Here is a 19052-nt window from a genome sequence, read left to right on the forward strand (position 1 = left end):
TCCCAAAGCGGTGTCTCATTTCCTCCACCCACATACCCATTCATCGCTTCTCCAGCCTATCCTCTATCTCACTCTGGGACTCTCTCTCCTCTCAGAGTCACTGTGTCCAGACACAGACGTCAGTTTGCTCAGTCATCCTTTAATCAAAGAGGTCGATCTGAACGGTTTCAACATGTATACTGCTGCGTCAGCAAGAGTGTTTAAAGGCATATACTTATACCTAGGCATTTATTTAGAATAAAAGTGAGTCATCTAAAGCAGCATCATAAATATTCCAAAAAGCTAAAAAGAAAAAACTGTCAGCGAGATGACAAGAATAGTATAAATACTGTATATACATATAGTTTATGTCATTATCAGCATATCATAATATTAGGCTAGGCACTATATGAGTTTAGGCAAGATGTTGTTTACATGTGCCAACTCTTAAGTGAGAACTTTACCGTCATATCTTTTAATAAGGCTTCAATTTGTTATGTCAACTACCTTAGTACTTTACTGTAGGGCTGCAACTGATGATTTATCAATTAATCATTTATAATAAAAAAAAATAAAAAAGAGAAAATAGTGAAATACACCCATCACAAGTTTAGAGAACTTACATAATATTCTTAAATTACTTATTCTATCTGATCAACAATACAAAACCTGAACATATTCAATTTACAGCTACAGATAAAAAAAAAAGAAAAAACAGCAGCACATCCTCAATTTTAAGAGGCTTAAACCAGCTAATGTTGTGGGATTGTTCCTTGCTAAATGACTTAAAGGATTACAGGATTATCTTTCGATCGACTAACAGATTAATCAATTCATTGTTTGAACCGTATCTTACTGATGTGTGAATAAAGAATTAAGCAAAAATATCCATGCTTCAAGTCCACAATTCCCTGTAGGCCTATTTAGTGTGAATGAATGCTGAACATTCCTGTGGTTAAAAACAGGCAAGAGCCTCTAAAAAAAAACACACATCTACTTTGTATTCAAAGCTGGTTGCACATTAGCTAAATGTGGCATAAACACATTACATCTATGTATTACATTAGGAACGACACAGCTAATGGACTACAATTACTTTCGGATACAAGGCGACAGCAGTTATCATAATCCACCACTGGCTGATGCACATTGCTTCTGCGCATTCCCAAAGGAATATGGTAACAATGTTTAAAGACAGGGGAACGATCTTGAATGTTGCCCTATGTTGACCTCCTCCATCTGTCAATCCGCTTTGTGCCATGGTAACCTAAATCTTCGAGTGGCTCTCGGTCTGTTATGTATGTGCTATTGTTTTCCCTGACCTTAACTTTACATAGGGGCATCCTTATGCTTTGTTGACACTGCTGCTGATCCCGTCTAGTAACTGAATGAATGGGATTAGCGGGGGAGACTGGCTGCTTAGAACCAGGAAACAAGACTGCTGTGATGTGAGTAAAGCAAACTGGGATGAGGAAAAGATTACACTGGTGATTAAGAATGGGAGGGAAGTTTTAGAAGAAGAGTGACCACAAGCATCTCAATGCAGAGGTCATTGTGAAGGCCCAGGACTGTGTGAATTGATTTCGGGAGGAGTTGTTTGTTAAGCTGTTAGGTTGTATACTGTTTACTGTGGGGATAAACAACACTTGGTACTTGAGAGAAAACATTCCAACCTTTCTTTCAGAGACCCTGTGTGAGTTACTCTAGAGTCTAGCAGCATGGGGGTCTAGCTGTCATCGCTCCATTCTGATGCCTCAGCTGTGCCGAACGCAACTTCATTGCTATCATCAGAAAAACGGCACCCTTAAGTGCACTGCAGCTATTAAAGGCTGGAATAATGAGAGGGAGTAAAGAGAGGAAAAATTGAAAATAGACCAGAATGTATTTTCATAACTCTGCTCACAGTTTTTCCTCTTACAACCTTGCAATTTCTGGTGTCTGGGAGCAATGCAGAACAGCTAGCATTAACACTTGGCACTCAGGTCTCCACCACAGACCAGGTTCTATAGAAACATCCTCATACTCAGCATGCATGGCCACCATACAGTCTGTGGCAAGGCATGAATGCATCTTGGCTGGTCCCAGTTACCCTCAACATGCTCTCAATGGCCCCCGCTCCACTGTTTCCTTGTCCCCGCCCACCGGCAAAACCATAATGGGAATAGCCTTTCCTTCGGCTTGCTTGTGTTATTACGCAATGGTTCGATGTGTTGGGATTGGACGAGGGCGGCTCACATAGGCGTCCATTGGGTTCTTTCAGCAACAAGGTGGTAACTCAATCCATAGAGAGGGAGGGAGGGAGGGCCAATGGCATCTCCAAGCTAAAAATACAGCCTGCCAAGCCTGACGTAATGCCGCAGCCAGAGGAGCAGGGGCCTAAGTAATTGGGTGCATTAAATGTGGACCAACAGCCCCTCCGTAGAGTGATATATATGTGTGTGTGTGTGTGTGTGTGTGTGTGTGTGCGCGCACGGAGGGCTTGGAAGACCAGGGAGGGGAAACAGAATGGGAAAACCATGTTTTATGACCTCTGCAGGATGTGAAAGATGATACAGAGATTGTATGTGTGCGCTGGTGTGGGGATTTGTGGAAGGCAGGGTGTTCTTATCCATCCATTAACTACATTAGCTGTGTGTGTTTGTTCGTGTGTGCGCTTTAACAAGCTAAATTAATCCATAAAATCTGTCAAACTGAGTTCTTTTCATTCAACACCATCACCACTGCAGCTCCTGAACAAGACCACTTCCTCTGCTTTGTGCACCAGATACCTAACCACAGCGAGAAATACTGCTTTAAAAAGACATGACTGAATATTTTAGAAAGCAATTCAACGAAACGCAAAGATCACACACTGAAATTGTACTTTAAGTATTGCATAATAGAAGGCAAAAATGTACCCTGTTTTCAGGGCTTTAATTGAAATAATAGAGGAAACTGAATTGTCTCTCCTTCCCTTTCCTCCTCATCACTTCGCTTTGCCCTTTCCACCCTTCTCCTCCTAGTCAGAGTATATGTGTTTACATTAGGAGGCAGCTATGTTTATGGAGGCCTGTCTGACTGTGAGGGGGAGGGGACGCGATAGAGGAGAGGATGAGAATGAAGGAACACAAAAAAGGGCATGGAAAGGAGAGATGAGGAGGATGAGCAGAGGGAGGAGCTCTTAGTGGGGACACAATAACATGAGACAGAGCAAGCAAGCATGAGGAAGAGGAAAGTCAAAATAAAATTTTACATGCATCTCCAATTGTATTGCATGCATAAAATTGAAAAACTGCCTTTATGCATAAGACAGTATGCATCTACTTGTTCCCAACACACTTTGTGCACACACACAGATTCGGTAGCTGAAGACACCTTTAGCTGAATGCATTACAGGTTTTTGGCTCTGTGAACATTACTTTATTAATAATTTTTTCATCAAAAATCTATTCCTGCATTACTATTTGAAATGTTATTTTGCCAGTTGACATGTTTCCCTCTGTTGCTAAACAACATTATGCTTTGTGATTTTGGCAGTTCTGTGTAAGACATCAGAACATAGAGATGGTTAAGCAGAATTAAGTACAATACACACTAGTCATGTTTCCATCTAATTGTCAAGCGAATTTTAAGCGAACTTTTAAAATGTCGCGAAAAAGAAAAGAAAATGCGAATTAGAAGCGTTTCCATCAACTGGTTTAGAACAAATAAACTAGACTACGCAAAGCATAGTTTCGTCACAAGTTGACGTTACGCGTGGTTGTAAATTGCAAACCGGCTTGCTAAATCATAGAGTTTAGAAGCTAAGTTCTTTGGCTAAATGGAGAGAGGTAGCATTGTACAAGTTGGCCACCTGTGCAGAATACAGGGTTGTGTCAGCGAGACAAACGTTCACCGCTGTGTATACGCTGTGTGCAGGGCCATCGATCCAAGCTGTTGAACCAATTTGTCAATATACCCGACGTGGCTGAGGCACAGGCTATAGCGCACCGCAACTCCACTACGCACCTTGTGCTGCAAGTGTACGGAGCACTGGATGGGACCCATATCCCGATCCTTCCCCCATCCGATGGATACCAGGACTATAGTCATGTGAGTTACATGTTCGCTACATCACAACTTATTCGGCAAAGCTGTTTCCATCTCCCATTTTGCGCATTAACTCTTTTTTGAAAAAGGCAAAAACCACCTCAAGCGAGCGTAAAAACTTTTTTTGCGAATTTGAGGACGTTTTTTCGAATTTAGCCGTTTCCATCAACATTTTCTAATGCGATACTTCAAAATGCGAATAAAAACACGTTGATGGAAACATGCCTACAGACTCGTGAGTTGATTTTCTGATCAGTTGAAATGCTAATAACAAATGCTGAATGCCAAAAAACATTTCATCATCTTTGAGATTTGACACTGGGCTTTTGGGCTAAAAACAATAAATCCTTGTTGTTGCATGTGCACTCAATGACTTATAGTTACTCTTTGTTTGTCTCCAACCAGCAAAGCAGTGACAATCAGCTGACGCCTAAAGCAAAATCCAGGCTCATCTCTAGCATCACTGCTTACAGTACAGGTTAGGACTTTTTCCACTGTGTTTGCACAGTTTGCCTGAAAATGTTTTTCATAAGCTGTCAATGCCAAGCTGTTAGCCATCAGTGATAACCATGGCCACGCAGTGCCAGGCTTTGTCCTTTTCAGCCATCAGCTGATTAAAACATTACAGCAGGGTGAGGCTGGTCATGCCGTTTCCTTGGTGACTCCTGGCTGACGCCGTGGGGGCAATGGTGCGAGACGACAACTTGTTTTCATACACAACAAAGACAGAGCTACAGGTTTGTCAATCTTATTCTCTCTCACATGCATACACTAATGCACGCACACGTCCCCCTCTATAACATGAAAGCCCTTCTCTTTCTAAATATATTCCACGTCTGAGGCAGGGTGAAGGTCGGTATTGACAAGCTAAGATAGAGGAAGCAAATGTTCTGCACTGTCCCTAAATTAGATTGACTGGATATTGGCCTTTAGGCACTCGCTTGCTTAGTCAGACTACAACAAGTCTGATAGAGACAGGTGATATAGAGATAGAATCACACAGGATTACAGAAGATGTCACTGTACGTCAGAGACAGAAGTGGCAGCAGGTGAGCAGACAAACTTGTTTCTGGACTTATGACGAATGATCAACATAACTAAATCGAGAAGTCATACTTGCGATGCAAGTCTGTTCCATCCGGTCTGTGTAATACTGGCAACATATCATTTTTCTTGACTCTTAACACCCTTAAAGGAGAAATCATTGACTAATATTTTGATCTATTCCAGCTGTAGCTGTGTCCTTCTGGTATTCACTAACCAATACCATTAAAACTCAAGTGCTTTCCATTGACAACCTGAGTTGAACGAGGTTGGCTGAGCTCATTTCAGTCAGTTATTATACAACAGCACAGCTTGCTGCCAATAGTCAATCAAACAGGTCATTTATCACAGGCATTAAATATGCAAAAACATGCCTCAACCCTTTTAAGCTGTCAAACTTTACCTGACAAAGCATTTAGACAAAGGGACACTTAGTGCTGCCATTAAAGCATTTTAGGCTGCAGAAAAATAAAAAACAAAAAGGTTCATCGAGTTTGTACCCTGTGTCAGTGATACAAAGTGAGAGATCCTTTAAGGTCATGGCTGGCCTAAAAGGAGTCAGGGGACATTGTGGCAGATATTGATTTAATAGTGTTGTACTACCACTACTGCTCCCCCCACCCCCACCCCACACACACAAATCCAAAATACGCTACAGCCTAGAGCTGGGCAATATATATCAATATTATATCGATATCGTGATATGAGACTAGATATCGTCTTAGATTTTGGATATCGTAATATGGCATAAGTGTTGTCTTTTCCTGGTTTTAAAGGCTGCATTACAGTAAAGTTATGTCATTTTCTGAACTTACCAGACTGTTGTAACTGTTCTATTATTTGCCTTTACCCACTTAGTCATTATATCCACATTACTGATGATTATTTGTCAAAAATCTCATTGTGTAAATATTTTGTGAAAGCACCAATTGTCAACACTACAATATCGTTGCAGTATCGATATCGAGGTATTTGGTCAAAAATATCGTGATATTTGATTTTCTCCATATCGCCCAGCCCTACTATAGCCTAAAGACTCCAGAATGAGCTAGGGCTATGCTTCAGGATAAGCAGGCAACACTCAGGCTTTCCATCTGAGGTTGGACAGTACCCAATCTTTGGTGCATCACAGCTCAGGTCTCACTACACCTGACCACTCCAGAGGATGAGATGAACCTGCTTTGCTACAAATGTGGTCTACAAGGGTCCGTTTCAGGAAGGAGGTTTAACAAACTGAGTCTAACCTTGAACTCTGAGTTGATTTATCCTGAGATGGGAAACTCTGAGTTTTCGGTTCCAGAACAGCTGATTTGAGTTGGTTCAATCAACTCGGAGTAGGTTGACTTAGAGCTAAGCGCGTGACCACCACAATAAAAAGGCAGCATGAATAGAGCCATGATACTACGATTCGCCATGGTAACAACCACAAACAAACTGGTCGGCGGAAATACTCATGCGCACATACAGCGAGTTCGAACTTGTATTTCGTTAAAAAAAAAAAAGCAACATAGCGGCTGCTGCAAAAGAGAGAATTGGTGTGGGAGAAATTTGCTGCTCGAGTCAATGCCTAAGCTCTAATATAGTGTATTCATTTCATATTTAATCACAGGTAACCTATAATATTACTAGTGAAAACTGGAATGGCATTACACCTATAATTTCATTTAGGTGCAATCCTGCGAGCGAAAAAGTAAGATACTAATCCCATTCTGAGCCTGCAGCACCATGATCATTAATAGAAATATAATTAATAATTCATTCTTTTTAATGGCTCTCACTGGTTTGTGTCCAGGGAACAATACAAAAATGTTTAAAACACGTTTCAGAGCGAGTCACACTCTTCTGATGGCGCTTTGCTACAGTGGCTTTACTAAAATGCTCCGCATCACCAATGTTGTAAAGAAAACTGCTGTTTGCAAAAAAAAACATAATGTGACACAAATAATGTGCTGTGATGTAGAGCATGTCCACGATGGGTGACATTAGTGATATGAGGACGGATAAGGTTATGTAGGCTACATGACTAGACTGGGAAGAAAAACGGCACCACTCAAATAGGTAGTTATCTCCCAACGTATGCTTAACTCCCTGCAAAGTAATACAGCTTCTTCATCAACGGGATCGTTGACACAAGGAAATGCCATGTTCAGAACAAAAACGTTTTATAGTCTGCGCTAAAATGCGCCTGATACAGACTGAATGAATGAATGAGGAAATGAAAGAGCGCTGTGTCAGAGGGAGGAGACTGAGAGAAACTGGAGGTTTATTGAAGAAAACCTGCTCCCGACCAGGTTGGGTTCACAGGCTCAGTTACCATAGTAACTGACTCTGAGTAGAGATGCTCCAATACTGCCTAAAATGCTGGTATCGGTATCGGGAAGTACTGGAGTTTATGCACCGATCTGATACCACGTAATAAAGCCCTAAAGAAAATCTACGTTAAAGTAGCTTATTTATGTTCTTTTTCCGTTATAACTGACTGTCAAACTGGATAATAAAAGAAAGTTCTGTGGCGTTCATTGCTTGTGTTTGTTCATGTTTCACAAAGAGTTTAACCTGAGCCAGGCCGACAAACAAAGATAGAAATCACATCACATCCATACAGGGATAGTAGTATACACTTGTTAAAACATAATAAAATATATGATACACTGGTATCGGATCGGTACTCGGTATCGGCCAATACGCAAGTTCAGGGTAACAGAATCGGTATTGGGAAGCAAAAAATGGTATCGGGCCATCTCTAACTCTGAGGTTAAGTTACCTCTCTTTCTGAAATGGGCTGGAGTTACCCCCCTCTGTCAGGTTTGATTAACCTCCCTTTCTGAAACAAACAAACTAGATTGACTGGATATTGGCCTTTAGGCACTCGCTTGCTTAGTCAGACTACAACAAGTTTGATAGAGACAGGTGATGACAAAATCTGTATGGCAGACATGAGATAGAATCACACAGGATTACAGAAGATGTCACTGTACGTCAGAGAAAGAAGTGGCAGCAGGTGAGCAGACAAACTTGTTTCTGGACTTGTGACGAATGATCAACATAACTAAATCCAGAAGTCATACTTGCGATGCATCTGTTCCATCCGGTCTGTGTAATACTGGAAACATATTTATATTTTATATAACAGTTTATTGAAGAAAACCTGCTCCCGACAAGGTCAGGTTCACAGGCTCAGTTACCATAGTAACTGACTCTGAGGTTAAGTTACCTCTCTTTCTGAAACGGGCTGGAGTTACCCCCCTCTCTCTCTCAGGTTTGATTAACCTCCCTTTCTGAAACAGAAAACCCAGAGTTTCCCCTCATCTCAGGGTTAACAAACAGAGTTTTCATTAAACCTGCTTTCTGAAACGGGACCCTGGTAAATTAGTGGAGCCAGAACCAGGCCCTTTACCCAATAAAAGACAATAAGTGAGTGGAGTGAGTCTGAAATCTTAACAGGAAATCTGGGTGCATCCAGCCTGTTAAGAGTTAAAAGAGAGTGCAACAGTACTGGCTTTGATACATTAGGAGAGGCCAGGAGGGCTATTAGAGGAAACCTCCTTAGAGACGGATAGTTTGTATCCATTTGTGTCATAATACAAACACAGCAAAACAGTGGGGGTACTCCACCTCCGCCCTGACACAGCTTCATACGATTAGGTGTTCAGGGGCCCAGTGGAATAATTACATTACAAAGAAACTCAGGGACTAAGATCAGCGGAGCAGCTAGGCAATATTCATCCATCCTTCTATCCATCCTGCCAGACGTCCCCTCCGGACTGTGATACGCCGTCCCACTGATGCCTCTGTGAGTTTAACAGGAAGCTCAGTTGCTCCCCAGTAAATTTCTCTAGAAACCCTGAGGAGAACTTCCATGGTAAAATTACACTTGAGGCTGCTAAGCATAATTGCTTCTGGGTTCAATATTTGTTTGTTAGCAATTTGAAGACATCATTTCTGATGACGCGATTAACGATTTTCATCATTTTGAGAGATTTTTCAGACAAATGCACCTGCTGTGGCGCAAATGAAAAAATGAAATGAGAGGCAAATGGCGTTAACACTAGATTAGCTGCCATGTTAATAATGTAGAAACATTAAGCCTGACATAGCTGTAAGGAAATCATTTAAACAAGTTATGCTCTGTCACAACTGCCATAATAAAGTCTCATCCCTTGGTTATGAAAACCAACACCTCTCTTGCAGCTTTTCTCTGTAAAAGGGAGAGTACAGAGACTGTAGGCAGGGACAGGTTGAAATGAATGAAATATAATCTGAGAACCTATCAGTTTCTTCCAGTGGCACACAGGTGTGTGTCGTAACAACAACAATGTGCTGCTGTAACATTTCCTTCCGATGAATCTACTGCGCTGCCTGCCACTACAGGAAGGTGAGAGGGACAAAAAGCAACAGGCTTCAGATTCCCAGAGGAGCCATGAAAGTTTGCTCCACTGCATGTTTCAGATGCCAAACGTGGCTAATTAGATTGTCCTGAACAAGCACAGCAGTTCTTAATGAAAGTGGACAAAGAGTGATAGAAAGAACTGGGAACGACATTTACATCACGTGATATTTGCAGCATTAAGCAGCTGATACTGTTCCCACATGATCCCTTATCGAGGGACTACATCGAAACCAACAGCTGTCAAAGTCAAGTTTATTTCAGTCTTAACAGAAACTTTTTCTTGTACGATGTGCAAGTAGTTAACTCGGTAGGATAGCACAGGTTTACTACCACAGCTGGTTTCTTCACTTTACACGGTCTCCTTTAAATTCGCTTTCATAGTACTAAAGCATCAATTAGGCTGGGAGGTAACTAGCACATGTGACATTCTGACTAACTTTTTATTCAATCCACTGTCTGCACTGCCAAGTAGAATACTGACAGGAAGAAATAATAAACACATTTAAAAAAATCTTGTAGTTTGGTGTGGGCTGCTAAAATTAACTCTCTATGGGAAACAATGAGTATGTATGTAAATATAATAGGCCGGGGGGGGGTCCTATGCGTGAGCACATGTGCAAGTCTGAGAACAGAACAGCACAATCACTGTAGCATCTTGTGAGTGAAACAGGAAAGCTCTGGCCTGGGCAGGACCGCTACTTAGGCTAACTACTTCCTGTCAGAGAGATTAGAGAGCAGGACGATCACACAGGCTGCCAGGCCGTTTGTCACTTCGTAATGCCAAGACATTTAGGAGGGCTCCACACTCGCAATCAATGAGTCTCATTACACACGGTGATATATATCTGAACTGTGTGTCATGGCAAGCTGATACGAGTAGAGGGAAAGTGGGTATAGCCATCTATCAAAGAAGTCTCCCACTCTTCCCTGGTGTGCGATATTGAATGGAAAGAGACGTCCACACCTCTCACATCATCAGGACAGATATGACTACAGTATCTAAGCTCTTCATCTCAATCTCTGCAGGGACTGAAGATCCGTCTTTCCTCGCAGCCAAAAAGAATCATAATCCTTCAAAAAAATGCCATAAACACTGAGAGGGCGGGAAGGCGGGAATGCAAGGAAGGCACAAGGGAGAAGGCGCATAAAAAAAAGCCCAGAGGAAGTTCAGCATCCTGTGTTAAATCGCGTCCGTTTCCTAATGAAACTTGCACTCCATTGTCAAACCGAAGCCATCTCCCTCTGGTCACCACAACCTCCAGCAGACAGCATTTTGGCATTGCAAAAAGGACACAGAACACAAACAGCTGATAAAAGTTATTGTTACTTACAAATATATTCCGTATGTGATTTGCTCTTACAAATTGTAGTGAATGCAGGATGATGCCATTCGCCGATTCACTCGCGATGTAAATATGTAGGTCATCGCAAATACAAAACACACATGTTCTCTGACATGCAGGGAAAGTTCTCTAGCGGCTAGCTGGTGATACGGCGGCCAAAAACTAAAAGGCCCCTTACTGGAAACAACCACATGAACTATCAGAGTCACACTAGACAAATTAGTTTGCTCAAGTTCTATTTATGGAACACTGAACAGTCAGCGTACGTGAACTTGGTTCAGAAACCATGAGAAAATGAACAATGTGTACTTCAGTGTTTTCTATTGATTGCTAAGCCTTGCTACGTGGCTGGAGAAGTAGTGTCAAACATTAAGACATTGCTGCCACACACTCACAATATATTAAGATGAGGAGGGAGTGAGAGAGGAGGGTCAAAACAGAGAGAGAAAGGAAAAGAGGGAGTTGCCAGAGAGAGGAGGAATCAAGCAGACAGCAGAAAATCCAGCAATGACGGCAGCGGCCAGAGAACAACATGCCAAACCCTGAAAGTCATTTCCTGCTTCATCGAAGACTTTTATGGAATTCTAGCAGCGTGGCTAACGTCACAACGAGAAGGAAAGACAGAGAGAGAAAGCTCAGGCCCTTCTCACTCCACACCCCCACCCCCCTCTTTCCCTCCCATTTTCTACTCCATCCAGTCCCTATACCCTCAGCTGTATTTTGTGAGGCTGAACAGAGCCACTACAACCAGGGTATCTCCAGTAGGGTAACAACGTTCTCACCGATCATTTACAGTTGCTAACTACTCATGCTGCTAATTCCAAGACTTGCTTTTTCATTGGTTTGCACAATTAGCTAAAATGTGTTATTCTTAACATCTATGACTTGACAGTCTGAGGCTTTGAGTCCAGGGGCATGGAGTACACCATCTTCACTTCAAAAGCCTGCCTTTCTACCTTAAGCCTGTGCAAAATAGCAATGTATTTGTGTGAAACATTGATAGCTTAAGCACTTACTGTAAGCCACAGTTTAGCAGACTTAAAAGCAATGTAACTTGGGAACAATCCCTTTAAATCCAATAAATCTCCCGCCAGCTAATGCTATTTGTGCATTATTTGTTTTCCCTTCTAAATGGCAATATCAGCGTTTAGAGAGGAGGGCTACAATTTTCGATCAACAAAGTCAGAGAAAGCAGCAGTGATGAGGAGGGATGAAAGGATTACAGGAGTGGGGGGGGGACCAGGGGGTGGTGAATCAGCTGGCACTAAATACTGCTCTCCTGGAGGGTTGCAGAGGAAATGGAAGCAGCGTCCGCTACTGTGATCAATAGCTAAGTGCCTTCCTGGCAATTGTATATTTAATCCATTATCGAAGGCCATTTGAGCCTGCAATGTGGACCAACGACCTGCAGCCAACAGAAAGAGTTGAAAGATGGATGCAGGATACATGTGGGCGAGACACACCCACCAGCCCACACAACTCTGCTCACGTGTAGAAACATGTGCACAAATACTACTAATGAGAACACCGGCCATCGTACAGAGGACAGCCGACGCAACATTTTCACACAAAACACGTACTGCTTCTGAAAACAGTTACAAATGGTTGCGGTTTAAAAAAATAAAAAACAGCATACAGCAACAAATGTTTGATAGAAAAATATCCAGAGCACCGTCAGCCTCGTGGAAAGCAATTACTGAATCACAAGAGGTCCTTCATTTTGGAGTGTGGGAGGCCGAGAGAGACCGAAAGAGAGGGGAGGAAGGACAGAGAGAGAGTTGTCATTGCACCAGGATGTCCTTTCAATGTGAGACTGTCGCATTGCCTGCCAAAACTCTAAACTATCTACGTGTGCCTTCTCACAGCGCCATGAATATGCGTGCATGTACATTTGCACATATACAGTGTCTATGTATAACCAAGTAATCAGCAAATCCAACTGTTGGTATGGGACAGCACTTCAGAGGTGCTCAGTGAGGACTGTGCAGCACTGTCACCAGTGAGAGCTGGGAGAAAAGAACTGACTTACTGACAAAAGAAAGACCTGAAGATTATTTCACACAGAAGGGCGTCGCATGAGAACTGTTTGCTTACAATTTTCTTTAATCTCATAACTTGACTCATATTAACTTGCACAGATTGTTTCCTCTCACCTCAGATTGTACATTAACACATTAAAAGGCGCAAAACGAACCTAGGGGTTAATAACAGATGTGTACCCACTCTGTCGTTCTCTGGGACATGTTTTCATGCTAATCAAATGTGTTTGGAGCTTGAAACAAGCTAGCACGGACCGCTGATTAGCTTACAACGCTAGTATTTGGGGCACAGGGAAAGTAAAAACAAATCGCTATTTATACCACTAAAAAGGCTCAAAATATCACCACACTTCAACGGTAGCATAATGAGGGTCCCTAAATGTTAACCGAAGCATTGAGAACTTTGTAAGTGTACAGACAGTTTATTAAAAAGATAGATTATAAAGACAGTTGCATTCTTGTATACAGGCAGCTGCCGTCTTGGGAGCTACGGTCTTCCGAAACTATCTTTTTAATAAACTGTCTGTACACTTACAAAAGTTCTCCACCTTTTAGTGGTATAAATAGCGATTTGTTTTTACTTTCCCCATGCCCCGAATACTAGCATTGTAAGCTAATCAGCGGTCCGCGCTAGCTTGTTTCAAGCTACAAACACATTTGATTAGCATGAAAACATGTCCCAGAGAACGACAGAGTCGGTACACATCTGTTATTAACCCCTAGGTTCGTTTTGCGCCGGAATTGTCCTTTAATTCATGGCATAGTGTTGGTTTTTACAGGACGGTCTCCACCGGAAAAAAAAATCAAGTTTAAAATGACATTTTTTGGACAAATTTGAATTAAGGGCTTCATCTAAACTGTCCCAAATGATCATTAAGAAAATGTATATTTTATTGACTACTGAAAGCATAACATCGCCTCTTCCAAACACTAAATATTGTGCGTCACTTGAATAGTGTACAGTTTCCTGCGGTGTGGCATGTGGAAAACCAATGTTGTAGGCAGGTTAATGATTACAATGGAAAACAACCTGTTGACTCAGGGTAGGAGGGAGATGGCAGTCAAATGAAATGTCCCCACACTCACTTTGTGAAACCAGTCGAGAGGCACAAATACACTCTCACAGAGCAGTTTAATGTCAGTTCTGCTTCTCGGTCGGAGGGTCTATTACCTTTAAGCACACTACAGTAAGCTAATTTAACTGCAGTAATGGTGGTTGTGAAACGATAATATGGAGGGGATTTACATGTGTTTAGGAATGGTAACCAAGGCTAGAATTACAGTAGGGCTGGGCAATATATCAATATTATATCGATATCGTGATATGACACTAGATATCGTCTTAGATTTTGAAGATTCGTAATATTGTTACATGGTACGTTTTGTCTTTTCCTGGTTTCAAAGTCTGCATTACAGTAAAGTGATTTCATTTTCTGAACTAACCAGACTGTTCTAGCTGTTCTATTATTTGCCTTTAACCACTTAGTCATTATATCCACATTATGATGGTTATTTATCTAAAATCTAAATGTGAAGATATTTTGTGAAAGCACCAATTGTCAACCTTAAAATATGTCGCAATATTTACATTGAGGTCTTTGGTCAAAAAGCCCTAAATTACAGTACGTTTTTGATAAGACAGTGAAACAACCATGCACACCTGCGTCCTGTTATTTTGCTTCGGCGCAACAACAACCAACAGCCAACCATAGTCAACAAATCAAAACTACTGTCAACTGCCTTAAGATCTCAAACCACTGGAATCCTGAGCAGATAAAAAAGGTCAAGTCATCAGCAAAACAGCTACATCCTTAAGGAAAACAGAAATTAGGAAGGATGAAAACAAAAGAAAAAGCAGGCGACTCCCATCACACCATGATGGTGGTTGCCAACTTGTCAACTTGATATAACTGTACAACCAAAACAATTTTCAACACATGAAACCAAAATTGATTTCTATAACAATTAAAATCTATTACAAAGTTACTACACTGTTATGCCTCATTTATCCAACTTTTATGACACAAATAAATAGCCACCACTGAAAGTCTTTCCCCACACTACACATCAGAGAAGGTGTCACATCAAGAAAGGTCATTACCCTTCAACCAGACCTTAACAAAAAGCGCAAACACAACTCTAACAACGGATAAGGCCAGGAGTGGAGTGGAGGTGGGAGGACCAACGAATTCATGTCGTCCCACGCGCGGCAGCAACACTGCACTCGCCTAGCATAGATGCTGCTCAGCACAGACGACCACAGAGAACAAAGACCTCAATTATGTGGCGCTCTAACAGGAGAGCTAAAAACGGGACCATGGGCAGGGAATAAAACCTTGGAGCGCTGCAGGAATGCTGAGCGTTCAAGCACCATCCACATACAACACAACACTGTCACTCCCAAATCTCACTGCCACCACCACTGAACTTTCTCCAGCGTCCATGAAACAGGGCAGTGTGTTCAAGTGGCTGGAACAGAGGACTCTTATGCTTACTTGCACCCAAACTTGTCAAGTGCGTAACTGCAGTTACATAACAGTGCGCTGGTGTCATGCAACAAAAGGTCAAAGCAACAAATCTCCATACTGATTAAATAGTCTGCACAATTAGAAAATGTATTAAACAGAACAAGTTCACTATTATCTCCGAAGACAATAATGTAGCTTGTTCCCAACCTCTGGCATTTTCTCTTTGCGTTTCTGGCAGAAAGCATACTTTTAAGTTCCAAGACTTGACAAAGTTGGAGAATTTCTGTTCTTAACTTTGGCCAGTTTTGTGAAACACGTTTCCATAGAAGAGAAGTGTTTACTTAGTAGAATCTCACTTCTCAGAATGATAACTATTTTGAAAAAAAAAATGATTTATTGCCCAACAAATATGAACAGATAACACAAGTCAGCCATTGACACAGCAATTCTGCTTAGGATGGTACAGGGTCAGAGGTACAGCCAACCATCTCCACTCTATTACAAATGGAATGCATCTTAAATCTGCAGACTGCACACGGTGGATTGCTGTCATTTCTATCATGTGTCAAAATTAGTCAATTAAGACTCAGCTCAAGCCTGTTTATTACACTTTAGAAAAAGCTGTTTTGAAAAGCCACAGTGAACTGCTCTGGCCCATGGCATGACAGCAGCGCGGATGCATGCATACCTAGTTTCTCCACGAGTTTGAGCATGATTCCGCCGATGTGGATTTCTCCAGTTACTCTGAGCGACACGTCCCTGTGGAGGTCGGTGACATGCATCTTCAATTCCCATGTCCCATCGGCGTAGCAGCCATCGGGCATCCGGATCCCGTCCAGCGCCATCCTGCCAAACAGACCCACAGTCAGGAAGGGAGAAAGTCCAGCTAAAATTCTGTCACAAGAAACCTTTTGACTCTTTGGAAAGAAATAATGTACTTAATAGATTTACTTGAGTACTGTTCTTGACCACAGAACTTTACTTAAGTACTTTGGTATCTAAATATATGCTTCTACTCCAAGGAAACATATACATTTACATGTATATACACATATACATTTATACTCCATTGCATTTACGGTATCTGACAGCTGTAGTATGCTGGTTACTTTGCAGATTCATATTTTACATAAACAATATGTGATTAGTTCATAAAACGATGCAATGCTTTAAAGAAACCAATTCATGAAAATGGAACTGGATGTGCACCACCTAGACTTGCTATGCCATTAAAATAGTGCTTATACATAAAAGCATCAATATTTTCCAACACTATGACAGGGTCTAGGGGTGGACAGAAGAAAATGTGTCTGCCCTACCATTATGCTATACCTTGGTAGCTATCCTTTTTAAAAAAGGGGCACTCAAGAGAAATCTAGGTTGGTACTACTCAACCTGTAACAACAGTTGTGTAATATCTAAAAGAGTTTTACAATGTCTGAAACAGCAACCCGGATGATGTCACAGTGATGTCATCAGGGTTCATGTCTGTCAACTTGTACTGAGACTACAGATTTATAAAAAAAAACTTGCATTACAAACTGAAGGTGTGGAGTTTGAACAACTTGGGCATTTACCGAGCACGGTACAAACAAAATTGTAGGCAATATTGTAAATTTAGGATTTTTGCATCATAGTGGTTAAGTTTCTTCAATTTGTCGTGGATACACTATTTGACAAAAACAGACATTTCCATTTGATCACTTTATCCACAAACATTTAAGTCATTTTTCCATTGATAGGCTATAGAATTACATATGCCATGATAGTGGATTTTATTGATATTGCCCACTCCTGACAAGTTGTATCCTTCATTGTGAGTTATTCTACTTTACATACTTAATATATAGTATTCTAAATATATTTTGCTGCTGATTCAGTACAGTTTTGAAAGCAGGACTTCTGCTTATATTGGAATATGTTTCCATTCTGCTATTGCTACTTTTACTTTAGTAAAGTAAGAAGTACTTCTCCCAACATAAGCATACTGTTAATAATGGAAATACAAGAGATGAGGTAGTTTAGCTCACTAATTAACATATGACCCAAGGATGATTTAGAAAAGTGATGAAGGTGAACCAAATCATCACTATGACTCTCCTCATCCTTATTGCTGGGAATAAGACGCGCCCTGTTGTGTGAAGTCACCGCCAGAAAGTTACATTATAGCCTATCTGTCATTCTTCTGATCGGTTGTCCAGTAGAGAGTGGCCTGGCGATCAAAACAGCCGTTTAATCAATAAACACGGCAGAACAAAGGCTATAGGCCCGCGACTACAAGTTCAACGAGGATCTTTGGCAGCTATTATCTCCGGAAAAGTGCAGGTTCACCTGTTAAAAATAACGGTAAAGGCACTCTTACAAATAGGCAGAGGGGTTAATTATGTAAGCCGAGTCCGTACAACAGCTCCCCCGGCTACATGCACACTCAGTCGGTCGTTAAAGGAGTAAGTTAAGCTCAAAGTGTGTTTAAAGGCGACCAAACCGCTCAAATGAGCAAAGTTGTTGTTAATTAAAGCGCGGGTTAAATGTAACATAAGCGGTACGACAACAAAAAAAAACGTTTTCATATTTCATAGAGGCGAACGAGCAACGCTTTGAGGACGAACATTTAAATCAGTGTACTCACCTTCACAAAGACGAAAAAACACTAAAACAGTCGACTACACGGTACAAAACAAGTCCCCCCCTCTTTAAATCATGTATAAAGTATTTTTTAGACAATAAAACAGAAAGAAATCCCCGAAGAACTCGCTGAAGAAGTGAAGTATCCCAAACAGTTTTCCTGCAGGCTTCGGCTTAATGGAGTCCAGCCGTCCCTCTTTCTCCCTCCCTCTTTCCAGCAGCAGATAACGTCACTCCTCCAATCCTACTTTTCCTTTCATACTGGGAGCTTTTCTGGTCGCCTACTGGCCCCCCTGTCACCTCACACACACACACACACACACACACACACACACACACACACACACACACACACACACACGCACGCACGCACGCACGCACACACACACGCACACACACACACACACACACACACACACACACACACACACACACACACACACAGGGATTACACAGGACCTGTGAGTGTGAGTAGTGGCTTTCTTCTCCCTTTTTTATTCACCAGAGAGCCACTTTGTAGAAATACAAAGTATATCAGGAATTCATGGTATTTTTATTTCATTTATTTATTTCTAAATAGTCTATTTCACATAATGTTGGAGGGTTTAGACTACACAAATCAATAATGTTTCATCATTTGATCGAATATTAAATCGTATTCTGGACCTTAACTATATAATGACACTTTTAAGAACTGTCTGCCAAAATCAGATATTCATGTGAGTTTTAGTGTCAATATCACTGTTAGCTTGGTAAAGCATAATACAACATAAATAAAACTAACTCAGCAATACAATAAGTAAATGTTAACAGAATAAGGTAGGCTTGCGCTTATATATGTGTTTGATTACATATTTCGTCAAACTGCAGCTCTCCACAGTACACTATTCAACGCTATGTGAATAATGGACATGCAGTGAAGATCTCAAGCTGCCTTTTATGGCAATAGTGATGCGGAGCATTGTAGCAGCACACAGGGACCTTTTGGGTCTTTATCCCTGGGAGTAACAGCACAAAACAACAAGGCATTTTGGTTTTGTCACTTTTAAAGTTTTAATAACTGAAAAGTTGCTCCATTTTTGCTTTTAGTGTAGAG

General features: G+C 41.3%; 1 protein-coding gene across 4 annotated transcripts in view; it reads right to left on the reverse strand.

The window, feature by feature from the left end:
- fermt2 (fermitin family member 2) overlaps positions 1–18222 on the reverse strand; it is a 46963-nt gene extending 28741 nt beyond the window's left edge. For 3 of the 4 annotated variants that reach the window (XM_031310126.2, XM_031310125.2, XM_031310124.2), the window contains exons 1-2: positions 17961–18222; positions 16020–16177 (exon numbers count right to left, since the gene is read on the reverse strand). In XM_031310126.2, the coding sequence (XP_031165986.1) occupies positions 16020–16176 (157 nt within the window). In that variant the 5' untranslated portion in view covers position 16177; positions 17961–18222. Of the gene's footprint in view, positions 1–16019; positions 16178–17960 lie in introns of those variants that run through there. The other variant, XM_035994859.1, reaches the window with a different exon arrangement.
- Between the last annotated feature and the right edge of the window lie 830 nt (positions 18223–19052).

Source organism: Sander lucioperca, chromosome 18, assembly GCF_008315115.2.
Source record: "Sander lucioperca isolate FBNREF2018 chromosome 18, SLUC_FBN_1.2, whole genome shotgun sequence".
Lineage (NCBI taxonomy): Eukaryota > Metazoa > Chordata > Actinopteri > Perciformes > Percidae > Sander > Sander lucioperca.